Below are 13,017 nucleotides of genomic sequence, written 5' to 3'. Positions count from 1 at the left end.
CCCTGTTCCAAAGTCTGCATACCCTTAGTTCTTAATACTGTGTATTGCCCCCTTTAGCATCAATGACAGCGTGCGGTCTTTTGTAATAGTTGTCTATGAGGCCCCAAATTCTTGCAGGTGGTATAGCTGCCCATTCGTCTTGGCAAAATGCCTCCAGGTCATGCAAAGTCTTTGGTCGTCTTGCATGAACCGCAATTTTGAGATCTCCCCAGAGTGGCTCGATGATATTAAGGTCAGGAGACTGTGATGGCCACTCCAGAACCTTCACCTTTTTCTGCTGTAACCACTGGAGGGTCAACTTGGCCTTGTGCTTAGGGTCATTGTCATGCTGGGAAGTCTTTAGAGCTCACACCCCCCCCAAAATATCAGTGAGACACCACCATGCTTCACAGTAGGGATGGTATTCTTTTCACTTTAGGCCCTGTTGACCCCTCTCCAAACATAGCGCTTATGGTTGTGACCATAAAGCTCTATTTTGGTCTCGTCACTCCAAATTACAGTGTGCCAGAAGCTGTGAGGCGTGTCAAGGTGTTGTCGGGCATATTGTAACCGGGCTTTTTTGTGGCATTTGCGCAGTAAAGGCTTCTTTCTGGCAACTCGACCATGCAGCTCATTTTTGTAGTATCATATTGTGCTCCTTGAAACAACCACATCATCTTTTTCCAGAGCAGCCTGTATGTCTCCTGAGGTTACCTGTGGGTTTTTCTTTGTATCCCGAACAATTCTTCTGGCAGTTGTGGCTGAAATCTTTCTTGGCCTACCTGACCTTGGCTTGGTATCAAGAGATCCCCGAATTTTCCACTTCTTAATAAGTGATTGAACAGTACTGACTGGCATTTTCAAGGCTTTGGATATCTTTTTATATCCTTTTCCATCTTTTATAAAGTTCCATTACCTTGTTATGCAGGTCTTTTTACAGTTCTTTTCTGCTCCCCATGGCTCAGTATCTAGCCTGCTCAGTGCATCCACGTGAGAGCTAACAAACTCATTGACTATTTATACACAGGCAATAATTGCAATTTAAAAAGCCACAGGTGTGGGAAATTAACCTTTAATTGCCATTTAAACCGGTGCGTCACCTTGTGTGTCTGTAACAAGGCCAAACATTCAAGGGTATGTAAACTTTCGATCAGGGCCATTTGGGTGATATCTGTTATCATTGATTTAAAAAGGAGACAAAAGAACTACACTACCGGTCAAAAGTTTTGAAACACTTACTCATTCTGTATTATATTTTTTTTTCTTCACATTTTAGAATAATAGTAAAGTCATCAAAACTATGGAATAACGTAAATGGAACTGGGAATTATGTTGCGACTAAACAAAATCCAAAATAAATCAAAACTGTGTTATATTTTAGCATCTTCAAAGTAGTCACCCTTTGCCTAGAATTTGCAGACATGTACTCTTGACATTTTCTCAACCAACTTCTTGAGGTATCACCCTGGGATGATTTTTTAAACAGTATTTAAGGAGTTCCCATCTATGTTGGGCACTTATTGGCTGCTTTTCTTTATTATTTGGTCCAAGTCATCAATTTCAAAAACTTTTTTTTTTTTTAATTAAATTGTAGTTTTATAATGAAATAAATTAATATGGTGGCACAATTATATTTTTGTCTACAAAACTAATTTCAAACATTTAAGCATACGCCTTCAGATAAAAAGATTTTTAAGATCATGAGAAACATTTCAGTCAAGTGTTTCAAAACTTTTGACCGGTAGTGTCTGTGATGATAAATGGCTTCATATGATCACTATCCTTAAATAAAATCCTTAAATAAAAGACATGATCTTTGCATGATCAGCCATATTTTCAAAATCAATGCCAAAATTTCACAATTTCTGCCAGGGTATGCAAACTTTTGAGCACAACTGTATAAGAGGAATCGTTTGAAAGCTTAGAATCTGGACTTTTCAGAGAATACCATCACTTTTGCATTTATGTTACACAAAATAACAAAAGACCTTAAAAGCTTTGTCGCAAATTACCGCCCCCTAGAGGTAATGGGGTAGAAATATTACTATGAATATAAAAGTCTTTCACATAGCACTTTAATGGACAAGTCACATATCAAATGAAAGCTCTCATTCTCAGGAATGTGACTGTACAGTTTATTTTGTTGTCCTAATATCACAGTAAACATATTAATGCCTGATTTATCTTATTACTTCCGTAGCTCCGCCCAGTAGCAGTGAGCTGTGACAGGGCAAGAAGAGAGCAGGTCAGTCAAGAGCAGAGAGCCAATCATAACAGTGGGTGTTTACTGTCAAGTCTTAAAGGAGAAACAGCACCAAAACCGAGCGTTTCTTACAGAGGGTCCAAATGAGGGTGGAAAATGATCCTAAAATGATCCTAAAACTTCACAAAAATTATAAGTGAACCTCAAGGAACATTTTAAAATAATAAACAAGGCATGTCATGACCCCTTTAACTCCCATTCTTAAGTTACCACAGTGAATCCTGGAGGTTCAAGTTGTGGTCTGGTTTGCATTGTAAATGATGTTTTTTGGGGGTCAGTGGTGGCTCAGCGGTTAAGGCTCTGGGTTACTCATCAGAAGATTGGGGGTTCAAGCCCCAGCACTGCTAAGATGCCACTGTCGGGCCCTTGAGCAAGGCCCTTGACCCTATCTGCTCCAGGGGTGCCATATCATGGCTGACCCTGCACTTTGACCCCAGCTTAGCTGGGATATGTGAAAAAAAAGAATTTCACTGCATATGTGCAAACATATAATGTGTGATAAATAAATAAAATTAATTAAAAAAATAATTATTAAATTAATTAATGTGTAACAGAAAAGATTGGCAGCTTCCACTGAAATTATCAGAGTGTACACAGAAGGACTATGAACTTTTTCAATTTCATTTTGTTTTTCCATTTCATGTACTCACCATCATTCCAATACCTGATTTTTGTTTCCAATGAAACACAAAATGAGATGTTAGTCAGAATGTCTGCTCTTTTCTATACAACAAAAGTAGATGGTGCTTTATACCGTCAAGCTCCAAAAAAAAAAAAAAAAAAAAAAGACACCAATGCACCATAAAAGTATCACTGAAGTAGAACATACTGTATAACTCAAGTCTTCTAAAGCAATATGATTGCTTTGTGAGGGTATGGAAAACATTAGCTCGGACATTCTGTGTAACATCTCATTTGAGTTTCGTGGAAGACAGAACATAATACTGGATTAAAATGACATGAGGTCGAGTAAATGACAACGGAATTGTCATTTTTGGGTGTACTATCCCTTTAACACATCAGTTTATCTCTGCACATGAGGCTTAATGAATGTTATCATGCCTCAGTGACTGCTAAACACACGCAGTTATCTTGCACTTTGTTAATAAACGCTGTGTAGGACCGATCAGAGGTAATACTGACCTGAGGAGTCCGCCAGGAGGGGAGTATGCGTAACAGTGCAGTGAAGGATACTGCGGCCGGAGGAGGAAGGACAGGATGGCGGCCGTTCCGGCACCCAGAGAGTGACCCACAATCACCAGCCCATAGTGCATCGTTCCTTTACCCTGAAATACAAGCACATACACAAACATGATCACCAACTATAATGACTCATCCTACACGATCTGTATACAAACAGATGTAAGAAAGATAGCACACCTAAAGCTAAAAATGATCTAAAAATAAAGTTTGAATGGCATCTGTATGTTAAGATGTTTAGGCTGAATTAAAGGAATCAGTCAGTCACATTTAAAAACACCAACTGTTGGCCAAAGTGCTGTACAATTAAACTAGTTAAAAAGTAAGGTATGTATTACAAGAATACCAGAACAACATTCACAAAAGGAGATAAAAACAAATACACAAAAAGTAATAAATGTTACAATTGCAAAGTATCAAATGCTAAAACAAGCAAGTATGTTTTAAGACCTGATTTAATATCATCAAGAGCTGGAGCATACTTTATATGTAAAGGCAACTTATTCCAAAGCCTTGGTGCTGCAACTGAAAAGGCTCGATCACCCTTCAAATTTTAATCTTGATCTGGGAACAGTTAACTGTAAACCATTTAATGACCATAAAGGTCTAGAGGATTGATGCAGAGAAATTAACTCAGAAATGTACTCAGGTGCCAGAACTTTACATTAAAACTTTGAACTGGATCCTGCATTGGACAGGAAGCCAGTGAAGAGAAGCCAGCACTGGATATTATCTCTTTTTCTGGTTCCAGTCACAAGACTAGCAGCAGTGTTTTGAACCAGCTGAAGGCGTGAGAGAGAGGATTGTGAAACACCAAAATAAAGTGCATTACAATAATCAATTATATAAATAAATAGGAATAAAAGCATGAATCACAATCTCCAAATCTTTACAAGTTAAAAAGGTTTTTAACTTAGCGATGGTCTTTAGTTGAAAAAAAGCTACCTTTCACCACAGAGTTTATTTGTCAATCGAATTTTAGAGCTGAATCAAAAATTACACCTAGATTTCTTGCTTGGCAATGTAAGTTTGAAGATAAAGCTCCTGCATTTCTGGTTTCCATTGTAATGGAATTAAGAGAGCCAAAAACTAGGACTTCTGTCTTCGATTTGTTTAACTGTAGAAAGTTGGCTGCCACCCAGCTTTTAATGTCCTCAAGACAATCAAACAAAAATTGTAAGGCAGATACATCATTTGATTCTATCGGAAGATAGAGCTGAGTGTCATCTGCATAGCAATGATATGAGATGTTGTGTTTGTGAAAGATAGCACCAAAAAGGAAGCATATATAAAGAAAATAGAACAGGGCCTAAAATGGAGCCTTGAGGTACTCCACAGGTAATAGATGCAGAAGATGAAGAAAAGTTTCCAATCTCAACTGAAAAAGTTCCATCTTTGAGGTTAAGAGTCAAACCAATTAAGTGCACTACCCTGAATTCCAACCCACTGCTGTAAACGCTTCAGAAGGATGGTGTGGTCGATCATGTCAAAGGCCGCACTGAGATCTAGCAAAACTAGAATGGCACACTTCCCAGAGTCCACAGTTAATAACAAATCATTCATCACTTTCAGGAGAGCAGACTCAGTGCTGTGTCTTGCTCTGAAGCCGGAATTATATTTGTCTAAAATTTCATTTTTATTTCAAAATGAGGAAAGCTGCTGAAAAACAACCTTCTCCAGAACTTTAAAAAGTAAACTAGTAGTGTCTACTGCTTCCACAAGGAGACGTGGAGGAACAACATCCATAGAACAGGAAGCAGGCTTCATACGACAAATAGTATCTACAAGCTGAGAGAGTTGTACAGTCAAATTTACCTAATAAGATGAAATTGAAGTTACCTCAGTAAAGTCTTGTGGAGAGATTTTTTTAATGAAAACCTTTTTGTCACAGGCAGCAGGGGTTGAATCAGGAAATGAGGTGACAACAGGATTAAGTACTGTGTTTATAGTACCGAAAAGGATTTTTGGACTACGAACATTTAAATTTAGATTAAATCAGAGAAATAGTTAAATAAATAAAAATAAATTCTCTCATTATTAACTCACCCTCAAGCTATCCCTGATGTGTATGATTTTTTTTTTTCTTCTGCAGAACACAAATGAAAATATTTAGATGAATATTTCAGCTCTGTTGGTCCATTTAATGCAAGTGAATTGTGGCCAGAACTTTGAAGCTTCAAAAGGCACATAAAAGTAATCAATAAGACTCCAGTGTTTAAATCCATATCTTCAGAAGCAATATGATAGGTGTGCGTGAGAAATAGATCAATATTTAATATTTTATAGTAAAATATACATTTCCACTTTCGCATTCTTCTTCTTTTGTTTTTGGCAATGTGCATTCTTCATGCATATTGCCACCTGTTGGGCAGGGATGAGAATTTATAGTAAAAAAGGACTTAAATATTGATCTGTTTCACACCCAGATCTGTAAAATCGCTTTTGTGTGCTTTTTGGATCTCCATAGTTCTGGCGACCGACCAACAGAGCAGAGATATTCTTCTAAAAATATTCGTTTGTGACCAGCAGAGGGAAGAAAGCCATACACATCTAAGATGGCATGAGGGTGAGTAAATGATTTTAATGATTTAAATCATTTATTTTTTATTTTTGGGTGCACCATTCTTTTAATAACAGAACTGTAATGGTTTTAGGAGTTTAGAACAAACCCTAACCAGAATGTATGTGGAATATAAATCTAATAGTGCTACCTAGAAAATTGACGGCGATGTGTCTGGTTACGTTTTTACGATTAGGCAAGCAAGTTATTATTAAATGTATACAAAAATAAATAAAAATGTTCATAAAAAATTAATTTAATAAGATAAAAGATAAGCTTTTAAATGGACAAGTATAAAAGAAAAAATGAAAAACTGCCAGTAGCTACACATTTCTTCATTAACATGCTCTCTAATGAGTTTGCAATTTTTTTTTTTTTTTTAAATATCATGTTTGCATGCTGATATTTTTGGTGTTATAACCGGTCACAATAAATTAAATGTATAAAAAATAAAATTAAAAATATGGTAAAATGCATAGAATCACCCATATCACGTTTGAAGCAAGAAACATTTCCACTTACCAAATCTCTCCCAAATGCTTGAGAGAGAATCATCTCTTGCTCTAGTTTCTTCTTTATGTATTCAGCTGAATAAACCATTCCCTACAAAAGAAAAATTTCTATCTGTGAATCTGTTTCATGTTCATATCTGTCACACATAATCCGAGTATCCTCGGATTATGTGTGTTTGTGTCTACATGCATGTATGTATGTAGAACCTTATGTCCAAGCCATGTTCCATGCTGTTCCTCTAACGGCAAACGCTCCGAATCCCCAGTGAGATCCGTTAAAGCATCCTAAGAGTGAGAGGGGAAAGAGAGTGAAACAAAGATCAATGCAAGGGCTAATAGAAGGCGTGCCGGTCGTTTTCGCAAAACTATCAGGGTTATTTTGTGATAATGACCAGCTCACTGTACATTAGCCCACTGATACCCAATAAATAAATCAATGGACATGAAAAATAATTTGAGTTAAAATTATGTTATTATGTGGAAAGAGACCAAGGAGTGATACAAGAACCATGAAACTAAACTTTAATAATGTAATGGTCTGTAGTCAATTATTCTCCTTCTACCACAATTATCATATGCACATTTGTGTATCTCAAACATTTTTCAGATATTTGTCTCTTGAATGCTTGTGTGTAGAACTGCTTTCTTATGCCACCGATTTATCATCCTGCTTAGAAACAGCCCAAGCCAGTGTTACCAGCTCGAAAATGTCACCCAAGCCTCAGTAACTAGTTCGAAGTTGATGCAACAAATTGGTTGGAGAGTAGTCCCATTCAGCTTTCACATGTTAATATAATTCCATAGATGTTAAAGTAATCTGGCTCCGTTTCATTCATTTGAAACAAATCGGAAAGAACGTGGCGAAGTAATATGGAATTGTAACATGGTAATCAAACCTGGAGCTATTTCATAGCGGTGCAGATAATTAAAAACCAATCAACACCCTGGAACATCTGTCAACCAATCAGAATCAAGCATTCAACCATGCCATGATATAAATAGGTGCCTGCAGATTGACCAATCAGTATCAAGAATTTCAGAGCCATGTAATAATTAAACTGTAACTTTACTAGAAAAGAAAGTACCATTTACATTTAAATATAACTATTAATCATGTGAATATCGTGAAAATATGGTGAATCCTGACCTCATTAAAAACTAGTATGTGCTTAAGTGTAAAATTCACCTTGGGGGACAAAGTCCCTCTGATGCTGATTACCACTTTTTTCTTTGCATGATCCACTGCCACAAAGAAGGGCGTCTCATAAACCTACAAATCAGACCAAAATATGGACAGCAAAATTAATCACGTCTCACATTTATTGCAACAGTTATGGGTTTCAATGACTCATTAATAAACAAACTTTTATCAGACAAGAAAGCATTCAAATTCTACCTCAGGGTTTTGAGTCAAGGGTTAGAGTTACAGAACAGAAGATATATAGCAAGGTGTCATACCGCATCATGGCAGGATGTGTAGACAATTTGGACTTCTTTAAGATCTCGGTCCAGAAATTGCCGTCGGATGGCGAGAACGTTACAACCACAGCAGTTATCCTCCTCAACAGTGACTGACTGAGAGAGACGAGACCCTGAAACTGACGTATTACAACTGAGAAAAAGAGAGAGAAATAAATAGGGAATTAAAAGGAATATTCCAGGTTAAATACATCAATAAGTTAAGCTCAGTCGACAGCATTTGTGGCATAATGTTGATTACCACCAAAAAAAATTTAGTTGTTCCTCCATAAATAAAAAAAAAAAAAAAAGCAAAAATCGATGTAACAGTGAGGCACTTAGAATGGAAGTGAATGGGGATTTTTGGAGGGTTTCAAGGCAGAAATGTGAAGTTTATAATTTTTTAAAAACACTTAAATTATTCTTTTGTGAACACTCATAAATGATGGGGGCCTGGGTAGCTCAGTGAGTAAAGATGCTGACTACCACCCCTGGAGTCACGAGTTTGAATCCAGGGCATGCTGAGTGACTCCAGCCAGGTCTCCTAAGCAACCAAATTAGCCCAGTTGCTAGGAAGGGTAGAGTCACATGGGGTAACCTCATCGTGGTCGCTATAATGTGGTTCTCGCTCTCGTTGGGGCACGTGGTGAGTTGTGCGTGGATGCCACGGAGAATAGGTGAAGCCTCCATATGCGCTATGTCTCCGCGTTAACACGCTCAAGCCACGTGATCAGATGCGCGGATTGACGGTCTCAGACCGTGGGCAACTGAGATTCTTCCTCTGCCACCCGGATTGAGGTGAGTCACTACGCCACCATGAGGACCTAGAGCACACTGGGAATTGGGCATATAAAATAAAAAAATAAAATAAGATAAAAAAGTACCTTATTTTAGCTCTTAAGTTGTTTAAATTGCAGTTCTACTGCCATTTTAAGGTTTTACCGTTCATGGTGTTATGTCGTCATGGCAATAAAGTTGTAAAATTGGCTATAACTTTACACAGAAACTGTTACTAAGTGATTTTATCACACTAAAATAGTGTTAACACAGATGTTGTTTGTGTCTTGTGGCTTAGGGTTAGGGTTACACTTTTGAAACAGTGAGTATTTTAATGTTTATGGATTGCCCCATTGATTTCCATTGCCTCACGTGCTTCTTCTTTTTTTTTTTTTTTTTTTTAAAGAGAAAGAGGAATAAGTCAAAATACTCTATTGCCCCTTTTAGAACCAAGTCTCCCAAACCTAGGACACAGCCTTGGTTTAATAACCATATACAAGCCCTTGGGCAGGAATGCCGGAAAACACTGTGACACTGAATACTGCAGTAATGATGCTGAAAATTCAGCTTTGATCACAGGAATAAATTGCATTTTACAATATATTCAAATAGAAAACAGTTATTTTAAATTGTAAAAATATTTCACAATATCACTGTTTTTGCTGTATTTTGGATCAAATAAATGCAGCCTTGGTGAGCAGAAGTGACTTCTTTTAAAAACATTTTAAAAAATCTTACAGATCTAAAACTTTTAAATGGTAGTGTAGGTCTAAAGATAAGTAAAGTCTTTTTGTAAAAAAAATGTATAGTCAGATTACTTTTTAACTTAAGCTACAAACAATACATTCAATCATTAAGTCTCCTCACATTCATTCTCTCTCAGGGGAGGGGTCTTTGTCTCATCAGGTGTGTATCACATCAATATTCATGATCATCCACGCCTCCTTGCATATGGCCTTTCTAACACTAAAAGTGTCTTACAAAAGTTAAATGACTATATTGTTTTGTATGAATGAACGATCAGGATGGTTTTCACATCATTTTTGTAGCAAAAACTCTAGGCTACTAGAACAAATGTTTAGTATGTGTTATATGGCCTTATTTCAGTGACTTACATTGTTTTGTTTTTTTAAAAACCATGCATAAAAGTTATTTTCTCAAAAATACAAACATGTACGTACATGTTGTTCACATATTATTGTAGCCCAGTTTGTGCTGAATACAGTGTTCAGACTTTAGCCATTAATATGTTTTTAAGCAACTGAAAAAAGCACAAATGTCAAGGCATGTCAAAAGTTCTCCAGGGCCCAAAACACCCTCAGACCCCAGAGGGTTAAAGCCAATGGATTCCATTGATGTGCTAACAATCCAGGTTCAACTCAACACAACACAGATGTGACAAATCTCTTCCACATTAATCTGAGTTATTGGAAACAAAAGCTTAATGTGGCTTAATGCACTAAAATAATGACCTCCCCTGTCATAAACACTGTCTACTGCCAAATAACGACACTGAAATCCAAGGAGAAAGACAATGTTTGATGTGTTAAGCATTTTCTCCCCCATAGATGCCTGTTAGAAGCAGACATCTTTAAAGGTGCACTCAATATTTTATTTTTCCCATTAAAAAAGTTTTACTCCAAAAATAAATGAATTGTAATTTTGAAAAATATGTATAAAATCATGATTACTCACATGAGGTAAAGACTCATATTAGTAACCTTGCCAGTAACCCAACAGATGACATTTTAGAGTCACGTGACCAGCTGAATACTACTTGCTTAATCTTAGTAACTGTCTTGTTATTGAACACTTTCACTCTTGGATTAAATTAATCATGGCTGATTATGAATAGTGAATTTCTACAATGTAACCGAAAACTATTGATTTTGAATGATGCTGCATCCACACCACTAGGTGTCACTAAATCCAAGATGACAAAAACAAAAAGTTACTGAGGTCAAACTTTAAAGTACTAAGACAGAGGACTTTAACCAAATAAACCAAATTTAGCTTCACTCTTATTCTTTTCTCAATTTCTAACACTTGTCTTAGCCAGTTAAGATACCAGCGATTAGCAAACTGTCTGTCCGCACCGAACACAAAACTGCTGCAGGACACGGCACAAATCACAGCCAGTCCGAACACATTTGATGTTTAAGGTAAAGTTATGAGGAGAAGCATTTTGATCCAATGAGAATTCACAGTGGGCGGGCTACCCGATGCAACACCATAGAAATAGAAACCAAGCGATCAACACAGCGTCCTGTTGCTCGTCACAGCTAACGTACCGTGTCGTGTCAGGTTAGAACATGAGTAATGCCTCTGTGGAGCTTTTTTTTTTTTTTTTTTTTAAACTTACGAGCAGGTGCTGACAAGTCTGCAGAGTCCACATGCTGTTTTTTTTAAGAGATACATGGGCCAGCCATACGCCGCCATGGCAAACAGCATGTAGTAACACACTTCCTTATACATGGCCATCTCAGCCTGAAAACAGAAGGAGAGCATAAACACTCAAAACAAATGATCAACACAAACACAAACTGCAAAGAGACACAAAGTTTTTTTATATACCGAGTTCTTGAGGTCCAAGTATTTAGTGTTGCGAGTAACAGGCATCCCAGATAGAAAAGCTAAAACGTCATTGTTTGCCTGAAAGAGAAAGAAACAATATTATTTGCTATTTGGACAGTAAGGAATCCAATCAAAAGTAATGCTGTGCAAACTCGCTGGCATGATGCTGGGGTGTATTGGGTGGCTGGTGGTGTGTTGGTAAGCAGTCCTTAAGGACCCTGCACACTTCATACGAAGTCAAAGAATGAACGGGTATGACGTCATTTAGAACAAAATCTGGCCAAACAGCTCTCCTGGGCGAACTTTCAGGACAACTGTGTACCAGCTGCTAAACATCTTCTTACTGCCATTGGTCCATGTCATCGGTAGGCCTGACCTGGAGCTCCACCTACTTTGAGGCCACAGCTAATTCCTGTTCAGTCAGTTAAGATCAGTCAACATAAACACACCTGCGTGCAAAGTTATTAGCGAATTGGTGCAAATTCTTACCTACATCTGTATGATCGTTCGCGTTGAGACATTTTCCATGAGCATATCATACGATTTTTTTGTTTAATTGGTCTACAAAAGGAATCAAATCTACTCAAATACTCTAAGTTCCTATTGATGTTGTTGTTTGATGCTACTAGACTCATTTGCCATCTGCAGCAAAAACAATTCACACATCTACCCAGTGTAAGATTTGCCTATCATCATTCTTCTGTCTGTATTCTATTATTAACACGCTTTTGTACACCCATTTTTGTAGTAGTATCAGTGTCATCATAAATTACAATAACAGTGTGTAACCGGTGCATATTATGGCAGCGTAGCGTATTAGCGCATTAGCACCATGAATGCATAAGGTAAACATTACAAATTACACATTATCTACTGCATACATATTACTATAAATCATCATCAAGTAGTTAATACAGCATCTTTTAATGCCCTCGTGTGAACTCTACTCATAGAATGAGGCGTGAAGTCATTGATAACACATTTTAATGTCATATTAGTTGATGTTTTATATGTAGTCTTGAGCGTCCTCATGTTTTAATATATGGCTCCCCCAGTGTCGTGACCGCTGTCTAATGTTCACTAACAGTATGTCGTTGCTCAGCAGTTTCAAACTTCTTTTTGGCTCTGAGCAAAGAACGAAGAAGCACTTCGCCATGAGTGTGCCGGGGTCTTAAGCACCGTTCACACCATGAACGACATTGTCACTTGGAGATGCTAGTCTCTGTACTATCGCTAGTGGGCTGTCCTAACGATGTCGCTCTAACGTTATTGGGGACTGTACGACTGGCCATGGTAGCTTTTGAAATGCTGATTACAGATGATACTGTCGGTAAAACTAAGATATAATTCTAATTTGACAAGGAATCAGTTCTCTTGCCTCTAAAAAAGATTTATATAACCTGCTGCAGTGATCGTTGCATCATATCATTAACAAGACAAACAATCTATTAAAATAAAAAAAAAGCCAACAGTTTCTCACTCTGTTTTCCATGCATCGTTTCATTATCCATGCATGTGGTTACAAACAAATGATATAGAGCAGTGAAATCCCTCACAACATAATAACTTCTCCTTTGTTGCATGCACTCCACGCCAGTATTTCACAGCAGACCGGTGATGTACGCTCCACTGCCTTCCCTCTCATTGGCAGTAGCTCCCAAATGTCGCTCGTCATTTGCATAAGGTTAAACTTT

The 13,017-nt window shown here is 37.4% G+C and overlaps 1 protein-coding gene across 2 annotated transcripts in view; it reads right to left on the bottom strand.

Annotated features, from left to right (window-relative positions):
* The window catches only part of LOC127445501 (diacylglycerol lipase-alpha-like), a 92,628-nt gene that overhangs the window by 16,735 nt on the left and 62,876 nt on the right, over positions 1 to 13,017 (bottom strand). For both annotated transcript variants that reach the window (XM_051705633.1, XM_051705642.1), the window contains exons 8-14: positions 11,324 to 11,401; positions 11,112 to 11,236; positions 7,973 to 8,126; positions 7,701 to 7,784; positions 6,722 to 6,799; positions 6,525 to 6,605; positions 3,386 to 3,528 (exon numbers count right to left, since the gene is read on the bottom strand). In XM_051705633.1, coding sequence (XP_051561593.1) covers positions 3,386 to 3,528; positions 6,525 to 6,605; positions 6,722 to 6,799; positions 7,701 to 7,784; positions 7,973 to 8,126; positions 11,112 to 11,236; positions 11,324 to 11,401 — 743 coding nt within the window. The remainder of the gene's footprint in view (positions 1 to 3,385; positions 3,529 to 6,524; positions 6,606 to 6,721; positions 6,800 to 7,700; positions 7,785 to 7,972; positions 8,127 to 11,111; positions 11,237 to 11,323; positions 11,402 to 13,017) is intronic.

Source organism: Myxocyprinus asiaticus, chromosome 1 (genome assembly GCF_019703515.2).
Source record: "Myxocyprinus asiaticus isolate MX2 ecotype Aquarium Trade chromosome 1, UBuf_Myxa_2, whole genome shotgun sequence".
NCBI classification, from domain to species: Eukaryota; Metazoa; Chordata; class Actinopteri; order Cypriniformes; family Catostomidae; genus Myxocyprinus; species Myxocyprinus asiaticus.
This window is presented reverse-complemented; position numbering and strand designations above follow the sequence as displayed.